Below are 21,638 nucleotides of genomic sequence, written 5' to 3' on the forward strand. Positions count from 1 at the left end.
AGATCTTTTTTGATGCATTAATCAGTAATGCTGAAAGTTTTTCTTTTTTTTAATTCATTATTATTAGGAATGTGGGAGTGGGAAGGGAACAAATCTAGATTATATTAAACACCAAAAAGTGTCAATAAAATCCCTTCAAAAAGAAAATAATTAGTCTCAGAGCCCCCCTTAAGATAAATTGGGAGAATTGACTTCTTAAATTATTAGGGGTAGGGGGGGGCAGAGCAGGGAGGGAGTGGGTCACATGATTCTGGTTAAAATGACTGTGACAGAAGAGGATCTGGTTATATTATCTGTGCAAGCCTGGACAGGCCTCTGGACCTCTCTGTGGCTCAGTTTCCTCATTCTGTCATTGGAGGATAATAATAGCACCTTATTCCTAGGATTGATGAGAAAATCAGAGCAAGATAATATAAAAGAGTGCAAACCTCAAAGTTCTTGGTAAATGGCCCCCAGGTAATCATCTGAACTTTCTGAATCTCAGTTTCTTCAGATATAAAATGAAAAGGTCAGACTAAACCATCTCCAAAGTCACTTCATTTCCATGGTTCTACAAATATTGAATCTTTTTTATGCATTTGCACAAAACAAATCTGGGACCTTGGCTCAAAATTGAATGGGAGGAAGAGAGAAGGTTGGATTACATTTGGAAAATTGTTCATTGCTTTCAGTAATGCTAGTTTTCTCTGGGACACATGAACTCATATTTTTAAATACCAATATTCTTCCAGTAATATTACTTAACTGCCAATCATGGAACACCAAAATTCATAAAAAATCAAATAGCAGTCGATTTGATCATAGGGCAATAAAGAGAAACCTGGGGTATAAATGAATTGCCAACAATATGACACACATAAGACGTGGCATCACACATACCCAGGAAATGAAGAGAGCCAGATTTGTATTGAGAGAACTTGAATTCAGAATCTGGCCTGTTTCCTTATCATCTCTCTGACTATAGGCAAGGTGCTTAAACTCTCTTGGCCTCGTTTTCTCCACCTGTAAAATTGGGTGCTTGAATTGGATCCCCTAAAGCTCTCTATGATCCTATAACTTCAATGGGGAAAAAAACAAAAAAACTAGATCATGATATAAAACCAGATGAACAACCCTTATTATTGTACTAAGATTCACATCATGTTACGAAGCTTAGAGCTTAGAGCAGGGGCTCTAACTTAGAGCAGAGTCTCCCAATGTCTAGAGTGCTTGAGAAACAGAACTAGGGGCAAATGAGAAAGATAAGTGATTATATGATTCTGTTAAAGTCTTTCAGTGGTGCAATATGACTGAAAAATTTTGTGCTTCGAAGAGGGAAGGGTAGTCAGTCTGGAAGGAGAGGACTTGAGTTTCAGTGCATCTAAAGAATTTGGATGAGATATTTGAAGGAATAATCCCTCCTGGCCAAAGTTAAGTGAAGTTTGACTTTGAAACTTTTTGCATTTTGAGGTAAAAAAGTCTATGACAATGATGAAAGACAAAACAAGCATAATTCTTACAACTAACTCCAGAAATGAGTGCCTTTCACATCTAAGAAGAGGTACCTGAAGGTTTACTGAAAGCCAAGGGGGATAGAGATTAGGAGTGGTTGAATACCCATTGACCACCTATGGAAGAGATTTTGTGGGAGAATATGGACAAGATTCACACAGAATAAGGGATTGTGGTGAGCACAGGTGGCGGTCATGCCTAGAGCAGGGAGGTGGATTTGGTGAAATTTATTTTAATATTGTTTCCCCTATTAGTTTATATTTCCTTGAGGTCAAGGATTGTCTTTTGTGTCTTTTTTGTATACCCAGCATATATAACACATAATAGGGGTTTAACAAATATTTACTGTTGGGTTGATTAATGTCAATTCAAGCATCAACATATTAACTTCAAGAAGTATACCAAGTTGAAATAACATAAGTTTTCACTATTTGTGGTGTTTTCACTGCAGACTTGATGAGATTATTCAGAATCTACTATTTGAACAAGTTTCTGTTCAAGCATCTGGTTTAGCAGCTGGCAGACCGACTGCTTTGCATTAAATTTAGAAAATTGAAAGTAACATCACTTTCTCTGTATTTGTATGCAGTTAATTCTATATGTGTCCCTTTGTGGGTGTGAATTTGATTCTTACTGCATTATTTCATAAATAAAAATGTGTTTTTGGTCTGACAAGCTCATTATAAACTGATTACTGAATTCTTTCTTTCTCTCTCTCTCTCTCTCTCTCTCTCTCTCTCACACACACACACACACACACACACACACATACTTTTTCTTTCATTTTTTTAAACAGCTTGGATCATCTTCTTCGGTGCCTTTTAGTTCCATATTTTCCCAGCTTTCTATGACTGTTGTTGTTCCTCTCATCATCGGACAGGTGAGTCCCACACTTCTGTCTCCAGCCTTCAGTCAGGAGAAATGAATAAATGGGAAGGGAAAAGAATAAGCATTTGTACACCTAGTGTCTACTAGGTGCCAGATTCTGAGATAAGCACTTTTTACTAATATCACATTTGATCTTTGAATTGGAATTTCTAGAGTGAGAAAAGTCTCAGAACCAAGTAGCAGTTACTTCCTGACTCTTAATTCATCACATCACCCTTGTCCTTTATCTGCCCCTCTTACTTGAAAGGACTACACTGCAGTCAGGAAAACCTAGTTCAAGTCTACCATGTGACATGTTCTAGCTTTATTATTCTGGGCAAGTCATACTAAGCTACAGACAAGCTGCCTATTTATATCCTCAAGTCGGAGACTTTCTACACAAATCACAAGCTCTTAGAGGTCATCTTATTTATCATTTTCATTTTGTGGATGGGAGAACTGAGATTAATAAAAATTAAGCGTCTTGCCTAAAGCTAGAAAGTTGAAATTAAAGAGCTGAACAAAATGGGGGGGGGGCTGGGGAATAACTCTTGAATACATGAATGATGATAGAACCATACTGTGGTATGTAATTTGAATGCATGACTAATGAATGTTGAGTTTATTCTAGTCTGATATTGAACCCAACGATCAATCTTTGTGATGATGCATACATTGTTGGCTCTAAAATTATCTGTCATTTAACTTTCACCTTTATATAATTTTCTAGAAGTTTCTGATTACTTATGGATCTCCATAGGGACTAGCTCTGATTTTTTTTTTTTTTTTTTTTTGGTATGAGAAAATTCTGGAGGCAGCTTGATGGTGCAGTGGATAGAGCACCGGACCTGGAGTCAGGAGGACCTGAGTTCAAATCTGGCCTCAGTCACCTAATAATTACCTAGCTTTTTGACCCTGGGCAAGTCACTTAGCCCATTGCCTTGCAAACAAAAAACAAGTATACAAGAAAATTCTGAATGAAGAAACTTTACCATTGGAATTTAGCACCTTTTCTGCAACTTGTGGTCATGGTTGTCTACAGCATTTAGTGGATATTTGATTTGCCCAGGTCACACAACCAATGTGTATTAGAAATGGGACTTGGATCCAGTTCTTGGTTTCATAGTGGGCTCTCTATTCTCTGAGCTATGCAAATAATAATGCAGGAATATGACTGTGATTTCATCATCCATATGGAGACTTCTTCCACCAATGTAGATCCCAATCCATTTTTCATTTATTATTTAAGTCTTAGAGAATTGCTAAAGCTCAGAAGAGTGATCGTATAGTTGTGATATAAAGACAAAGACTTGCATCCATCTCTTTCCAACTACAGTGCCAATACTTGATCTCTTATGCCATATTACACCTTAATTGAAATATATATATATATATATATATTTTTTTTAATTTTGTGATTTCCTCCTGATAGGTTTAGAAAGCTTAGAGTTCCTTTTCTACCTTCACTTGAGGTAATAGAAAAAAAAACTTCCCTCATTTATTTTTTATAATGAGTGATATTCAGTAAATTAACTTGTTTTAAATTTTATTTTTACTCATGGAGAAATAAAAAATTGAGTTCGTAGTGGTGTCTTGCTGAATCCCTTCTTAGAATTTCATTCTATAGTCTACATTCCCAGGGGGTGGCCATGAAAATGAATGATTTCTCTGTGAATAGAGCACAGGAGTTAAATTTGGTTTGTTATACGAAGAAAATTATAGCTTATTTTCTCTTGGATTTTAAACATGGAGAAAGAACTGAAACTAATGCAAAGAAAAGAAGGTCCTATAAGAATCCCTTGTAACCCCAGAGGAATGTGAGAGCAGAGGAGATGAACCTAGCATGATCCTGGCCGCAACTGTATAACTGGCTATTAAAATACCATAATAGGGACACCCAGCTGTAGCTACTGTTGACTGCTTAATTAAAAATCAGACCATCTTAAGACTTCTCAGAAGAGGATTTTAGCGGCATTCTCTATGGTAGCCTCAGATCAAATGTGAGTACGTGAACATTGTCCTCTGGAGGTGTCACCTGTACAGCTGGCAAGTCCCAGCTCCGTACTGTGTCACAGACAATATCAGTTTAATACCATGTTTATCTGGAACTAGATATCAGTAGTAGATAGTAAATAGAAAACATTTCAAGCACAAAAATTTCAGAATAAATGGAAGAATTAAGGATTGGGTCAGAGCTTCTAAATTTTTGTGTAGTTTTATCAATATAAGACTCCTAAATGGGTAGAAATGTTGATTATTCCTAATAGGAAGCTGTCAGGAGACTTTTCCACCCTATCCATATAATATATGATAAAATGTTTTTCATAGAGATTGTTTAATGCTTTCTTTAATTTATATCATTATCACTTCTCAGTAACCCTCCCCGTGTAATTCTGTTGTAAAGCAAACCAATGCATGAAACCTGTCCGACAGGGTAGACTTCTTTAAGTCATAAGGTCATTATCAGTCATCTGGAGTTGAGGTCATTGCCTCCAAGGTCATCACATCCATCTGATGTCACTTGGTGTAGTTTTATAAGTACAGTGTTACCTTGGTTCTATATAGATTGTAAGCTCCTGGAGGGCAAGGACTGTCTTTTGCCTTGTTTGTATCCCCAGTATTTAGCCCAGCTCTGATCCATAGTAGACATTTAATAAATATTTACCAATTGATTGTACTTTGTAAATTTGACCAGTGATCTTTGTCTAAGGCATTTTCCTTCATTTCTTTAAGAGTCCCTAAGCTCCCTGTAACTTTTAGTTCAGACCCTCTCCTTCCACAAACAAAAAAATTATTTTGTTTCCTTATCTGTGAACATATATTAACCACCCCCATCTCTTCTCAGAAAACTACATGCCACTTGAAGGCAGGTATTGTTTCATTTTGAGATTTTTATGTCCTCTGATTAACCAGTACAATAACCTTGTAAGAGGAAGTTCTTAATAAAAATGTTTCTTGACGGAAGTTGAATTTCCAGAGTTGACAGAAAACAGAAACAATGAACACTCTATAGCATTTCCTTTCCTCTTTCAACAGACCTTTTTTCTCCATATCTAAATGCTTGTGACAAATTTTTATTTTATACTTTTTATTTAAGATTGATTTATGATTAAATGTTAATGATATAGAGTTTTTACCACCTTTCATCATATTCAGCTAGCTCAGGCATTTTTCAAAGCAACAGACTTTGAAACCCACTGTTTTCTATGAATAAATAATAAAAAAGTATATCTGTGCATTATTAGTCATTCATTCTCTGGTCTTTCCATTAGTGATTCATTTTCCAGTTTAATGTTGGCACTGCTGTTTTCATATTAGACCTCCCTTAACTAAAGTTAAATTAGGAGGTATTAAGCTTGCACCCTCCTGCAACCTTTAGAATTATATCAGTTGTGTAAATGCCCATTACCTTATATTGTTTCTGGTTAGAGGGAACTATTTTACATTATTCAGTGGAATATATTGAAAAACCAGGTGGTGTAGTGGAAAAGAAAGAAAGAAACTGAGACAGGCAGGAGATAGAAGTTTAGATTCCTATCCCTCCACTAAATTCTTAAGGAAATCTACCCAAACCATCAGGACCTCAGTTTTCCTGTCATGGGAATAATGTCTTTCCTCCTGGGGAACCCCTAAGAGGACAGAAAGAAAATGACCCAAATAAAAATTAATAGAGAAACTTCCAAAAAACAAAGAGAAATTTTAAAATATTGTTAAAAGTAAAATCACTGCCAAACAACACCAATTAAACAAAATTACGGAGATTTTATCCTTCATTCAGGGAGCATTTGTTAGGAGGTTGTTGTGTGCTGGTCACAAGGGTTAGGAACAGAAAGAATAAGAAAGAGTAGCTTGTACCCATTCTATAAGAAAGATTAGAGTGGCAAAAATGTTTAAATGGGCCACAGATACTAGGTTCATTTGGGTTCTCTGCACTGTCTCTGATATGGGCCCTGGAGAGGTTTTCAACTAGATGTTACTATAAAGTCACAAAACAGATTAGAATACTGCAGTGGTGTCAGACTCAAAAAGATAGGGGATCATAAATTGACTTAGAAAATCACATATTTACATTATCTTTTAATGTATTTTTACTTATTTTGTGAACTGTTTCTCCTTTACATTTGAATCTGGTTTTGGTGTCTTGGGAGTGTTGCAGACTGGGTGTTTGATGCTCCTGATATGCAGAGTGTTAAGGTCTTAGTTTGCCTAATATCTTAGGGAAAATTACATTCCTCCTAAAAAAGGAAAAGATTAGCCATAAAATTGCCACCATTTATTCTCAATATCAATCAGAAAATATTTACAAATTTCAAAGGTAAGCAAGAATAAAAGGCAGAGATGTCAAAAAATTGACTAACTGGGGCAGCTAGGTGGCGCAGTGAATAAAGCACTGGCCCTGGAGTCAGGAGTACCTGGGTTCAAATCCAGTCTCAGACATTTAATAATTACCTAGGTGTGGCCTTGGGCAAGCCACTGAACCCCATTTGCCTTGCAAAAATCTAGAAAAAAATTGACTAACTTAAAAATTTGATATAATTCATAAAGATTCTGGGATTAGAGTTAATGTAGCATAATGAGTAGAGTCAGGCAGACCTAGGTTCAAGCCTGTTATTCTAGCCATGTCATCCTAACCAAGTGCAACTTCTGTGTCCTTCAGGTAGTATCTTAAGACTTACCTACCAGATTGAGATCTCTAAATTAACTAGTATGGAGGGAGTCTCTTCCCATAATTAGTTTAGAATATCAGAATTCTTCCCTGGCATGTGCTATTAAACCCGATGACATGAAACATGGTAAATATTTGGGGCTTCTTGGAAATTCAAAGACAAACCTAAGCTTCCCTATTTATAGGATCTGAGCCCTTTCCAGTCCCTTTAAAACAGAAAACTGAAGTATTAAAGCAAACCAAAGGTAAAAGATCAAAGTTCATTAACTTGGGAAAGAATTTTAACCACCACCACCACATCTTCAGTTATCTTCACTGGGAAAAGCACAAGGGATAATGAAGATTCAATAATGTTTTAATTTTTATAGTTCATTGGGGGTAAATGAATGAGCATAAAATCTGATAAAAGATAAGGATGACCTCTACCACACAATGTTGTTTTTTCTCTCTCGGCATGATCTTTTCCTCAAGAGAAAATACTGGGACTTCTATATCCAGTGCCTTTAACAAACACTTTGCTTCCTTTTAAGATTTGATAAAAAAAAAAAAATCCTAAAGGACAAGGCAATTCACAGGTTGAATAAAATTGGCAGTGGTCCTGTTCCAATGGGGAACTGAATTGAAGGTGTCAGGCTAAGAGGTCCTAGAAGTATAGAAATTTCTTGAGTCATAGATTTAGAGCCAGACCTTAGAGGTCATCTAGTACAACCCCCTAATTTTACAGCTGAGGTAACTGAGATCCACTTCAGTGACTAGCTCAAGGACACATTGAAGACATGTGGATACTCCCTGGCCACTCTGTTTCAGTAGAGTAACATTTTATAGTTGCAAAGTTAAAACAAAAACAGGTAACTTGGGTACTCTGAAAAGAGCAAATATTTCTGGGAAATGAATGCCTGTTTTAAAAATAAGATTAAACTTAGTTACAGCTGGGGGAAGGTAGGAAATGTTAAATCAGCCCTTGTAGAGTATCTGGCACTTATAGGTTTATTGATTAGTCAATGCAGAGAAAATGACTGAGTTGAGAGTCCTGAATATAGAGAGAAGTTGCCATCTTTGTGATTGTTTGTCAAACTTTATTTTGTGGCCCTCATCAGAGGTATTCCATTGCAGTAGTTCTTTTTTCTATATTTTTATTCAAGAAGCAGGGAGAGTATAGAACCTAGAATCAATTGAAAAGCAAGTACTTTTATTAGATTTGTCTATTCAGAGACCAAAAGGACCTTTTTTCTTTTTTCTGACTCCTCTAATGATATATTTTAAGAAGTCAACTTTCTCATCAGGCTATTATTAGTTTGTAATGAGGCCATAGAGTCCTGGATGTTTAAAGCTATTTTTAAGATTTTTAAATCCATGATTATAGTTTACAGAACAGCTTATTAATAAGTTGTCTAGTGTCTTGTCTACTAAGGATAGTTTGCTAAGGTTTTTCTCTGTTCCTCTATGCTTGCATCTTTTTGGACCCAGGGGTAGAAGAGTGTAGAAGAGTGTAGAGGAATGGAATTTTATATTTTCATTTAATTTAGAACTGAAATCATGCAAATTGTGGAATGTTATAATTGGGGAATTTCTATTCAGTACAACCAGCTAAATGACAAAAGGACAGCATTTGATAACAGCCTATAAAAAATGCTGAACCAGACCATAGTTGGACTCCATCACTACTTACTGGCTTTATGACCTTAAGTGATCACATTTCTCTGGACAATAATATGTTCATCTGTCAAAAAGGGAGAAAGGAGGTTAAACTATGTGACTTCTAATGTACCTCCAGGCTCCAAATCTATGAAATAACTTACTTCACTTCCTCAAAAAGTTGATTTTGAATTTATATTTGACAAATTCCTGCTTGATATTTCCCCATGCAAGTTTATTAAGTATATCAAAAGATAAAAGTAACCCATGTAAATTCCCCTGCTGTGAGGAGACTTCCACAGAACCATGACTTTGACCCAAAGTCATGGCTTTTGCTTTGCTGGCAATTCTACTGTCCAGGATCAATATTTATACCACCACCCATCAAAAAAACAAAACAAAGCAAAACAAAAACCCTATCCATTTGAAAGTCCACTTTTTGATGAAACTATTTACTCCATAAGGCTTCTTCAATGAAGCTTGAGAAGATCAAAAAGTACAATTATAATGTCCTTTGCCTATAACCATTGAGTTAAACTAGCTTTAAAGTCTTAGAAAATTCTTCATATGATGAATATTGTATTTCAGTGTACTTCACAATACATAATACTAACTAAATAAAATGTGAATATTTGACTTTCTGAGTATTTCTGTATGATTTCTCTTTTTGAAAAAAAAGCAAGAGATTTTATAGAGACATCTTTAATTACATGTTGGATTTTCATGTTGATATCTTTTTATGCTCATTTATATGAATGTACCATATGAACCTTCCATTGTTACAATGACAGCAAATGACCAGTTAAGCAAAAAGCATTTGATGAAACAGTTAACTCATTGAGCATTTTCAGCCGTTTACTCCTATGGTTTTCCATTCCATCAAAAATGAAATACGTTTTAAATAGCTAGCTGTTTTATGGGACAATGATTGGTTATTCCCATTAATCTGAGTTCAATTATCCTTTAACTTTGTTTTCAATTATTATAGTAGATATATAGTAGATTATTATTCTGGTTCTGCTATAGCATTTCTTGCAAATATCCAAAATTTCTCTGAATTTTCTTTTTTTTTTTTCATTTTTTAAGAACTCATCAATGTTCTGTTTTATTTGTATTCCACCATCTGCTCAGCCTTTCTCTAATTAATGTATACTTACTTGTTTGTCATTTGGAAGCACCATGAAACATACTACTCTGTATAAATGAGAACTTTACTTCTGTTGTTGACCAACTTTGAGATATGTTCCCTAGGAATGATCTGGGTCAATGTCCTCGTGTAATTCCAAATTGTCTTACAGAATGGTTGGACAAATACATACTTCTTCCTACAGTCTATTCATCATTGACTATTCCCCATTTTTTATTATCTTTGCCAGATTGACAACAGGCACCCTAAATTTCAAAACCTATCCTATTTCACAGCTTTCTTCCATCATTCTTCAACTGTTTAACTCAGGGTAAACTCCCATAATTAGCCTTATTATTATTGTTGTTGTTGTTGTTAATAATAATAACTTATATACAGCACTTTAAAGATTGCAAAAATGCTTTATATATATGTTATCTCATTTTATCATCAAAACTACCATTTTGTAGATGAGGAACCTGAGGCTGAGGGTGATTAAATGGCTTTGCCCAGAGTCATTTAACTAGCAAGTGTCTGAGACAAGATTTGAGCTTAGGTTTTTCCCAATAAGCACTCTGTTGATTGTGTCACATAAGGGCTGTGCTAGCCTTTGAAGGCTCCATTTATTGATTGACCCTTAGGAAAGGCCCTGGTTAGTTCCTGAAGATGATGTCATACTTGTTGGGTACAGAATGATTCTGTTAGTTGTAGTTTTCTGTTACGTGTATTCTGCTGTGCATTTAAGTCTTCTTTTTCAAGGCATGTTAATGATACCCTTTGAAAGAGATAGGAGAACCCCATGGCAGAAGTCAGTGCAGGTTCCCCCACCTCATTATGGTTAAAGGATCACGGTAGTACAGCCTGCTGGAGTATTTCAGATTCTGTTCACACAGGATAATTGAGTGACAAGTCTCTCCTGTAGTACTAAGTAGCTTTAGAAGAGTCCACCTCTCTCCCGCCCCTCCTTTAAATGAAAGTTTTAAATAGAAGTTAACAGATGTTCTCAAAGCCAAATTCATCTCTACTATTCAGATCCTTCGTGTCACAGCAAGTTCTGAAAATGAAGGTGACTTTTTATCATTAAACTTTCATTTTACAAGACTCTTGCTAAACAACTTCAGATTCTACTTCTCTCATGGCGAAGTCATGGCAGGTTCGCTCATTTTCAAGTGTTAATTCTGGTATTCTGAGAGCATGCAAATGGCATTTGTCTTTGGATTTACAAAAACTCTAGATATTCAGAGTTTGAATTATTTAAACTCCCACAACACATGCACTTTTTGCTTTTCAAGCATGAGTTATAATTTAATTAAAAACTTCTGGTGCATCGCTGGCTTTTTAAAATATTAATATGTTTCATGGATCACTTTAGATTATCTGCCATCATGAAATTCCTAAGGATGTCAGATTTTTAAGATTCCCAAAGATGCACTTGGAATGGTCTGTTGAGGCAAGGGGGACAGTGATAATTGCATCCATCCATTAGGATCAGCAGAGGAGATAAACTTTGGGGAGACTTAATGGGCATGTCTTAGTGACAGCTAGCAAAGAGCATTTGGCATGATTAAGGATGGATATGAATGCAGTTGAAAATATACTCTCATTATGGACACCCAGTGGAAGTTGCAGTACAAATGTTAAATTCCCCAGAAGAAGAGTTGTGTGGCAAGAAAGCTTTGAAATCCATTGTGGCCATCATCCAAATTATTCTCTTCCCTTTATGTCTTTCTGCTGTCAAGTTCATTTTGTGATGCCCAGCTTGGCTTCTGAAATCCTCTGTAAAAGAGGCAGACCTGTTGCTTTCTCTGTTTCAGATTGTCCGCAGGTACATCAAGGACTGGCTTGAGAGAAAGAAGCCTCCATTTGGGACCATCAGCAGCTGTGTTCTACTCACAATCATCTACACAACCTTCTGTGACACTTTCTCCAATACCAACATTGACCTGGATGGCCTCAGCCTTCTCATAATTTTGTTCATAAGTAAGTTTGATATTCCCTCCTCCATTGCCATCTCCTATTAACTCAGTCTTTAGGATGATAGTAAATAAAGTCTTTGCAATCTTAAGTTCTTTGGGAATTTAAATAGGCTAGCCAAGACTCCTCCATACCACCTCCCATTCATGAATTCAGACTAAACAGCTACTCTCTTATAAAAGCATGCCATGTGTCATTCATAGGGCCCTTCATCTTTTAAGTGGCACCACAGGTTAAGCAAAGCTAACTCAAGGTCTCCTGCCCCCCCCCCCCAGTAACCAATGCAAAGAAATCACAAGGGGCCGAGGAGGCCAGGTCAAGACAAATGATAGCATATGTTAAGTTCAGCAGGAAGTGGACCTTTTGATCCTAGAAATAGGAAGAGTTAACTGAATGTGATGAATGGATAGAGTACTGGACCCCAACCAGAAGACCTAAGTACAAGTTCTAGCTCCACTATCTACAGTCCCTGTAGTTAACTTAAGACTGGGGCAAGATTTAGCCTCTCCCAGCCTTGCCTTCCTTGCTTGTTAAAAGGAAATTGGAGTAAAAAATATTTCACTGGGGTCTTCTGAGGGATATTTGTCCTAGAGAAGATTTATGAGGAACATGATGGCTGTCCTCAAGCATCAAAGGTTGTTATGAGGAAAGAGGATTGGACTTGCTCAGCTAATTCCCTGGTGACAAAAATAATCAATGGATTGTGGAGAGGAGACCTATGTGGACTATAACTATTTTATTACTACTGCCTAATTTCTCCTCAAGGTCTTCACCCTCCAGCCAAGGAAGTGACCCTGAGTTCTCAAAGGTTGAATCAATAGTGTGTGAGCTTGGGAAGAATCTATGAAAGCACTGAGGCAATAGGTATGGACCTAGCATTGCCTTCTTGGGCTGCATCAAGAGAGGCAGAACTTCTAGATCTAAAGAGCTGATGATCACATTCTGCAAGCCCTCCTCAGGCTTCAGCTGCAATATGGTGGCCCATTTTGGTGGCTGTTGAAGAAGCACATTGATAAGCTAGCAAGTGTACAGAGAAGGGCAGCCAGAATGGTGATTTCCTTAAACTTGTGACATGTGAGGACTGACTGAAGGAAGGGGGTTGTTAAGTTTTATTTAATTGGGAGGGACACAATGGCTGTCTTTAAGCTTTTGTAGGGCTGTCATTGAAGAGAAAGATTAGACTTGTTCTACCTAGACAAAAGTAAGGTCAATGGGTACAAGTTGTAATATATCATTAATGCATATATATATATATATATATGTAATCTCTTTAATTCTTATTGTCCCCATTTACAGATGAGGAAATCAAGGCAAACACATTAAGTAACTTGCCTGAGGTAACAGCTAATAAGTGCCTAAGACCTGATTTGAATTTGATCTTCCTACCTTAGTTTTCTTAAGAGGTGGGGAGTTCCTCTTCCTTGGAGGTTTTGAAGTAGAGACCAGACAACCACTTGTCAGTTGTTACAGTAGTGACTCCTGTCCAGTTTGAGTTGGACTAGATGGCAGCAGAAGCTCCTTCCAAATCTCCAGTTCTGTGATTCTCTGAATGTGTATCTGCCTTCTGTGGACCAACCCAGCTAATGACCAGGAGATGTATCAACAGCCAGTTGGCCATTGGCAGATGATGAATTTTTTTAAGCTATACATTGACAATGCATAGCAAGCAATTGAACGATCATAGATTTAAGTCTGGATGCCATCTCTGAGGTTGTCTGATCCAACCATCTCATTGAACAAATTAAGAACCTTGACCCTAGTAAGGTTCAGTGAACTTACCCATGACTACACACAGAGTGAGCCTTGGCCTTTGGACTCCCAAACCTGTGTTCTCTTTATTGCCCCTCTCCATAGCTACCTCCCAAGCTCCTAAGCCAAAGGCATGTTTAAGCTGTCAGCACTAATACATCTTTGATCTTTATAAGGCTAATTTCATATTGTTTTCTCTTTCAGTATTTTCTGTTCAGCTGAGCTTTATGTTTTTAACATTCTTCTTTTCCACAAGGTATGTGAGTCGGTTTTTGGTATTTGTCCTTTTTTTTTTTAGAAGGGCTAGACTCAGAACCTCAGCAAAGGGTCTCCCTGCCATTGCTAGAGGCGCAGCAAAGACCTCCCTCTTCCTCCAGCCTGTCCCTTCCTAGCTTGGCAGGCCTTACTCATCTTGTAATCCTAGGTTTTCTCTCTTTTTGGTGATGTGAGGAATAGAGGTCATGGAAGCATCAGTGGGAGACATGGACCCAAAGAATATGAGGGGTGAGCCTGGGGCATTTTCAAATGCAGATGTGCCCACTAATAAAAAGTCAGTCAGGAAAAAAATAATAGTTTTTATGTAACAGAAAAAGTAATGTGATTTACAACAGAACTCTTTATTTTGCAATTAATCAAGCATTAAGTGTCTACCTTATGCCAGACTCAGGAACAAAAGCAAACTGTGACTCCTTTGCCTCTTTGCTCCACTGCTTAGATCCTCAGTTGCTTTCTTCAGGATGTCTCCCTCTCTCCCAGGGCCAGAGACTGCCCGTGGGCTCACCTGGTCCCTTCCACATGAATGCCTCTTTGGACACTTGAGCATCCACAGGGCACTACCTGGAGTCAATGAGTCTGGCATAAGCACCAAGCAGGGTGGATCATCCTAACTTTGGTGGGAAGGACAAGGCTGATCTCTGCCCAGCAGGCATGTCCTGGCAGAGTATGAGCTCCTTGAGGGCTGATAGAACTTGAGACAAAGCCAGGCTGTAGTACATGTTTGCTGATTGATTGATTGATGGATTAAAACAGTCCTGCCCTCCAGGAGCTCACTTCCTAACAGAAGAAACATCATCTGTAGTAGATTAGATGACACAAAATAAATGCAAGGTAGTTTGGGGAAGAAGAGCACTAATAGGAGCAACGAAATGGCTTTAAATTGTGAACTTTTCTAATGCAGTGAAAAGAAAGTTCTTTTAACATAGAATGTATGTGAAATAATACAAGGTTTTATTCATTCATATTCATTCAACAAATATCAGTCAGTGGCCTAGAATGTCCAGGGCTTGTGCCAGATCCCACAGAGAGGGCTATCTCCCTGTGCCTCTGTTGCCCAGGCCCCCATTCTGCCTTCTGGACCCTCCTGAGTCTATGTCCTGTCACTCAGACTCCTTTGAGGGGGAGGGCCCAGTCATCTCCCATCTTTGTGTGACCCCCAGTCTGGCTCATAGGAAGAACTTAATAAATATTTACTGAATGGAAGACCTGTGGGGGTTAGTGGTAGAAGCTCTAGTGCCTATTTGCCAGAGAGGATAATGAATGAATGACAAAACAAATGTTAAGGATTTATGATGTACTGGCTCATAGCTCAGCTCAGGAACTGCTATGGCTCTGGAAAGGAAGATAGAGCCTGCCCCTCAGGAAGCTTACTTTCGGGGTAGCTAGGTGGTGCAGCAGATAGAGCACAACCCCTGGAGTCAGGAGGACCTGAGCTCAAATCCCACCTGAGACACTTAACAATTACCTAGCTGTATGACCTTGGGCAAGTCACTTAACCTAATTGCCTTGCAATGAAGGAGGGCAAGGGGGAGGGAGGAGAAGGGTAATGATAGCAAGATGGTCTCTACCTACATCAATTATATCTCAAAAGAAAATGGGATTCAGTTGCCCCATAGTATGAAAAATTTAATTTATATACAAGAAAGACTTTCCCAATACTATATGCTGTCCAGTTTGGAAATTAGCTATAGAGATAAGGTAGAGTGTCTTTCTCCAGAGGTCTTTAAAAACTGGATCAATTCTCTCCTCCGAGCTGGTGTAAATGGAGTGTCTGAATGAGGTCATGATTATGACTAGTCACAAGCACACTATCTTGATTTTACTAAATGATTTGCCCTTTTCATAGGGCTTTTGATCTCTCCTAGAAAATAATAAGAAACTCAGTAGGATAAATGATCACTCTTCTGAATTGTTTGACTTTTTATTCTCTAAGCTTTGTTACACTGAAATATGAGAAACTGGATTTTGTTATCCTCCCTTCCACTGTGTTTCATTCATATTTAAGGCTTGGTCTTTTGAAGTTTATTTTATTTTAGGGGTCTAGTTCTGTGATTTTATCTGTATATTGAACACCAGTGGGGAAACTTTTTTTACTCTGCAGTTTCTGCAAGCTGGAGGCTTAGAGAGTTGACTGGGACTCTGAGAGGTTAGTTGCCTATTGTCACACAGCCAGGGTTGTCCACATTTCAAGATTAGCCCTCTAGCCACCTCTCTGCATCATCATCAACTTCATCATAATCATTTTCATTTAATACATGTTTGCAGTCATTAAAACATTTTTATTTAATGTTTCCCTGAAGGCAGATTTTCTCCTGTTTTTATCATGAGATCCTGTTGATGCTCTCTGATAGTAATAGGAACCATTCTTAGAGATGGATTAACTCTTTGGCCTTATATGACCAATAAGAACATATTAACCCCAAAGAGGTTCAACACTGAATTGCTCTGAATCTTTGTTGACCATCAGCAGAGTACCCATGGAATCTTTGGTGAGAGCTACTGTACTTGTGATCTCATTGCATTAATTTTTTAGTATAATTTACATTTTTGAAGACAGGTCCCACACAATTTTTGTTTTTATACTCCTAGTTAAAGTTTTTTTTCCTAATTTTGTCCAGATGTTATTCCAGCCATCTTAGTGCCAAAGCCTTGACAAATTCAGATGATCATCTCATCCAGAGCTTCTAGCCTTAGAAAAATTGCCTGGTGGTGCCAAGAATTTAAGTTACTGGTCACCTTGTCAGTATGTAGGTCATCCAGTCAAGTTCAAAACTTTCTGCCTCTAAACTATCCCTCCATCCTCTTCACTACCCTGTATCTCACTTTTACACATAGTGGGCATTTAATAAATGCTTGTTGAATTTCACTGGCATAGGAAGGCCTTCCAGTGGTGAAGATCACCAATTGTATCTGCCTTCCCATTCCATGGGAAGTGTGGTAGTACTATACATTTTAGAAGATCTGCTCTGTACCCCAGAAACCTCCTTCTTATTTCATTTATCTCATACTGATATCAGTGTAGTATTTAAACCATCTAATTAATATGTGGTATGTCCCCCATACTTTTCAGGGGGAGAACATAAAGAGAAGGATGAAAGGACTATATACAGAGTTTACAGAGAATTAGACACTGCTAAGGGCTTTTTTAAAAAACAAATATCTTATTTGATCACAACAACTTTGGGAGGTTACTGATATTATTAAGCTTGTTTTATAGCTTAGGAAACTGAGGCAAACAGAAGTTAAATGACTTCTCCAGGGTCATACAGCTAGTAGGTGTCCAAGGCCATATTTGAACTCGGGTCTTCCTGACTCTGGGCTCAACACTTATCTATTAAGATTCTCTCCTTTAAAAAAAAAGTTACAGTATGCCCAAGGAAAAATAAAACTGTGCATACCCTTTGATCCAGCAATACCATTACTAGAGCTTTATCCCAAAGAGATCAAAAAAAAGGGGAAAAGACCATCATATATAAAAATATTTATATCAGCTCTTTTTGTGATGGCAAGAATTGGAAATTGAGGGGATGCCCATCAGTTGGGGAATGATTGAACAAGCTCAGGTATATGAATATTATGGAATCAGATTGCTCTAAAAGATATGATGAGTAGATAGATTTCAGAAAAACCTGGAAAGACTTAACATGAACTGATGCTGAGTGAAGTGAGCAGAACCAGGAGAACATTGTACACATCAACAGCAACAATGATCGATGAGGAACTCTGATGGACTCAGCTCCTCTCAGCAATACAGCCATCAAAGACAGTTCTAGAAGGCTTGTGTTGGAAAATAACCATCTGTATCCAGAGAAAGAACTATGAAACCTGAGTGCAGATTGAAGCAATTCTCACCTTTTAAAATTGGTTTTTTGCTTTTTTCCTTCTCATAGATTTTCCCCTTTTTTGTGATTCTTTCTCATCATGATTAATATGAAAATAAGTGTACGTAAGATGAATGTACCTGTATGAGCTACATCCGATGACTTGCTTTCCTAAAATGGGGGAAGGGAAGAATGGGAGGGAGAAAACTTTACAAAAATGAAAAAAATAATTGCCTAATATTTCACATTTCCACTTAAGATACCTTCTATCAGTAAAATTGACCTAAATAACAGTAACATAAAAGTGGGTTCTCCCACTGGGATGTTTGATCCAGAATATGTTAGTTAAGTAAACTTTGAATAGAAGTGTTATTAATAGATGGTACTTTTTTTTCTTCTTGCCTCTAGGAATAATTTGGGTTTCACACCAGCAGACACTGTTGCTATCATTTTCTGCTCCACACACAAATCCCTCACACTGGGTAAGTAAATTTGAGCCCAAGGAATGATAACCTTTGTCTACAAAACCTCATTCATTTAGAATTCAGAAAGTCAGAGGAAAACCATTTGGAAGGGCCTTGGAATGGTCCGCTGTCCTGTATAAAGTACAGTGTGTCTCCAGCTGGTTGTAGATGTACTGAAGAGCATCAGCTTGGCCAAATATTCTGCCTTGGCCCTCTGTGAGCACGAGTAACTTCCTCATGGAGATTGGAAGCATCTTGGGTGTGTGTGTGTGTGTGTTAAGCCCCACCATAAGCATTTATAGAGAGAGTTAAGTGATTAAGTAGATGAAGTATAGGCAAGAAGAAAAATAGTTGCTGCCCTCAAGGACCTTCCATTCTAAGACAGGGAAAGGGAGAAAGTTGAAGAAAGTACCAACCATAGGCAGAGGAGTAACTGAGAAGTCCTGGGCTGAGCCCTAGACCCAATGCCTAAAGCAGAATGGAAGCCAGAGCAGGATGTCCTCCCGGTGCTTCTCATTTCCCTCTGTTCATTCAGAGCTGGCAGGCCAAGACCCTTAGGTCCAGCCCTTCCTTGTCCAGAGGTAGATGAGGACCAGGGAGGGTAAGCCCCAGTGGCCAGGGTCACTCTGCTAGTGAGAGTCCAAGGTGGCATTTGAACCCACATCTTCCTGGCTGTGTCTAATGGACTCTCCTTCTGCTTCTGCCTTCTCTTACTGCCACTGTACAACCCTATTTCCACCCCAGCCTGAGTAGTGAGAGGGTTAAGTATCCTGATGGCACATGAAGAGCCAGGGGAGACCCCAAAGGCCATCTGATCTAAACTCCTCATTTGGATGTTCCCAGGGTAACCCTGAGACTGAATGGTAGGCTTGGAACCCAAGCTCTTCAAATCCAGAGAGTCCCGGGTTCTTTCCATCACATCACACTGTCTCCCCATGAGGTACCTAATGCTTTCAAAAGGCGTTCAATAGAGTCTTTTCTTTTGAAAGAGTCATTGGCATCTGGATGTGTCCAGAAAAATCCTATGGCCATTCCAAACTCGGGACAGAATGTGAATTGCTTTCTATCATTTTGCACAATAAATTCATTAACCCAGACTGGTTGGCACTTAAAGTATTGGAGAAAAGTAACAGGCAAAACATGGATTCCAAAGGAGAGGACTCCAGTTATTGACCTAAATAAAAAAATAGATCTTCTGGGTGGTGTGTGCTGGAGCTAGCCCTCCGCTCCTCCAGATGGCAAGAGACGTTGTCTAGAGACCTGGCCTGGCCAGCCACATACCGTTGGATCTCCAGCCCAGCTGAGGCTTCTTCTGTACCAACCACAGCTTATTCCAGGCTTAGAAACTTGAGGAATCAGCAGGTTTATTGTGGCTGAAAAAAAGGAAAAATCCCTAAGTCCTGATTCTGTGATGTTCTCATAAGCCAGGACTTAACTATTTTTAAATAAAAGAAAGAAATGATATCCTATTTGGGGAGAAAGGAGACTAGAAGAGCAGAATATTGCAATTGTTGTCAGAAAAGATCACAGTATCAGTTATTTTGCTTAACTGTTTCTTTGTAAGATTGTGTTTTGTGGGGGTTGGAAATAAGACAAAATGTCTATGATATGAAAAGGCGTCATTGAAACTTTATTTTAAAAAAAATGGCCTTCATGTGTGGCACACTCCCATGATGGTTCTCTGAATGTCCAGTGACCCAGACTTCATATTAGGTTTTGTTTTTTTTCTCAGTACCACCCCTAAACCATACCCCTCAGCTTCAACCTCAGCTGCCTCCTGAAAATAATTTTTGGAAACCAGAAGAAAGTGGGTTTTTTGGTTTGTTTTGTTGTTGTTGTTATTTGACTTCGTTGCTAGAAAGTGTTGGGCTTCCTGGAATTTGAGATTATATTTGAAATACCCACCACTGCTGATTCAGGATCAGCCCCCCAGTACAGTGAATATGAAGCTTTGTAGTAAAACTCTCAGCAGACTTTGGAATCCAACTTGAGTCATGTTCCCTGAGGGTCCCTGGATTTACCAGCTGTCAGACAGACGTCTGTCAGCACCTTGGGAGCTGCTGTTAGGGCACCCTCCCTCCAAGCAATCACATCCCCTCTGGTCTCTGCAGCCACCTGGATCCACCCTCCTTGGGGGGAGAGAAAAACAAGGGCTTTGTCTCAAGAGTCCTGATGTGTGCCTGGAAAAGGAAAAGGTTGGTCCTCATTGATTTACAGCATCAGCTCACACAAGGTTCAGTCCAGGCTCTCCATACCAGCTGAGACTGAAATGATTGGTGAGGAGGAGGCCATACTACTCACAATGTCTATAGCCCAGTAATTATTCTGTTAGAGACTTTGTGTGCATGGAAATTACAGGACAGGAAAATGAGTGTGGAGGACTCAGATTCCAGAAAACAGAAGCAGCCAAGCTCAAACCAGATTAGTCATGTTTACCCTCCTTGTCTTCCCTCAAACACTGGGAAAGCAGTTGGCCCAACCCAATGGAAACCAGCACCAAGAAGGTTCATCGGCCATAAGGGAACTGCCCAGCCCCACTCTACCCCCCTGATGGAGGGGCTGCCCCTCTCACCAGGACTTCTGCACATCAGACTGGAAGACCCACACCGCCTTTTATTTGTTTTAAAATAACAGCAAAAGAAAGGCAGCTGGGCATAAATGCAGAGGCAGGAGATCTGGATTCTTGTTAGGTCTTTGTCATTACTGAGCCACCTGTCCTGGGAAGGAAGGAAAGGGCCGGAATGAGGCCTGGTGATCTAGAGGACTGTGCTGCCTGAGAGTGAAAGTGAGTTCTTCCTTCCCGGTGACTGGTGGCTTCTCTCTCAGACAGCTGGAAGCAGGGAGCCAATATTCCCCAAACTCTTGGGCTTGGTTGTGGGCCATCTCTGTCACTAGCTCTTAAGCTCTAGGAAGAGGCTATTTCTTATCCAAGCTTTGTATCTCTCCTGGAGCCCTGCAGAGTGCTCCCAGGGTGGCCTTACCTCTAGTGGTCATTTCACTGCCCCCCCCATGCCTCTCCAGTGCCCCTTCCTCCCTTTTCTTCCCTCCAGCTCCCATAGAGAGTCCTCTCAGGATGCTGGGGGGAGAGGGATTCTTCTTTGAGTTTTCTCCATGTTCCATTGATAAATGTTTGTTGCGAATGATCCCTTCGGGCCTGAGTTTTCTCATCTGTTGAAGTCAAAGGGTCAGGTCCCATTCAGTGATGTCTGAAGTTTCTTCAAGCTCACCTGGTTTGCCACATGGAATCACCTTACATTCCCCTGTTTATAATTTGTAGACAATGTGTCTGAGACTCAGAGTCAAGGGACCAGGTCAACATATAGAGAGCCAGCCAGTGTCAGAGACAGCATTGTATTGCAGATCTTCCTTCCTCTGTATCCAATGCCATGTGCCCTGCTTTTGCTATAACTTTACCAGAGAATGACATAGATCCTTGGTTTCTTGGAACATTTACTCCAAATAGCTATCCCAGCTGTAAAGCTTGGGCATCCCAGCTTTGGATAACAGAGAATCAACAAAACAGTAGCAACAACAACAACAACAACAACAACAACAATAATAATAATAAT

General features: G+C 38.9%; 1 protein-coding gene and 1 long non-coding RNA gene across 11 annotated transcripts in view; one reads left to right on the forward strand and one right to left on the reverse strand.

The window, feature by feature from the left end:
• The window catches only part of LOC141517815 (uncharacterized), a 52,348-nt gene extending 38,863 nt beyond the window's left edge, over positions 1-13,485 (reverse strand). For both annotated transcript variants that reach the window (XR_012477000.1, XR_012476999.1), the window contains exon 1: positions 13,146-13,485. This is a non-coding gene — a long non-coding RNA (uncharacterized LOC141517815). The remainder of the gene's footprint in view (positions 1-13,145) is intronic.
• Positions 1-21,638, forward strand: part of SLC10A7 (solute carrier family 10 member 7) — a 261,864-nt gene that overhangs the window by 212,671 nt on the left and 27,555 nt on the right. For 3 of the 9 annotated variants that reach the window (XM_074229178.1, XM_074229177.1, XM_074229176.1), the window contains 4 exons: positions 2,288-2,371; positions 11,600-11,765; positions 13,713-13,764; positions 18,014-18,087. In XM_074229178.1, the coding sequence (XP_074085279.1) occupies positions 2,288-2,371; positions 11,600-11,765; positions 13,713-13,764; positions 18,014-18,087 (376 nt within the window). Of the gene's footprint in view, positions 1-2,287; positions 2,372-11,599; positions 11,766-13,712; positions 13,765-18,013; positions 18,088-21,638 lie in introns of those variants that run through there. The other 6 variants (XR_012476991.1, XR_012476992.1, XR_012476993.1 and 3 more) reach the window with 3 other exon arrangements.

The sequence above is a fragment of the Macrotis lagotis genome, chromosome 3 (genome assembly GCF_037893015.1).
Source record: "Macrotis lagotis isolate mMagLag1 chromosome 3, bilby.v1.9.chrom.fasta, whole genome shotgun sequence".
Classification (NCBI taxonomy): domain Eukaryota; kingdom Metazoa; phylum Chordata; class Mammalia; order Peramelemorphia; family Peramelidae; genus Macrotis; species Macrotis lagotis.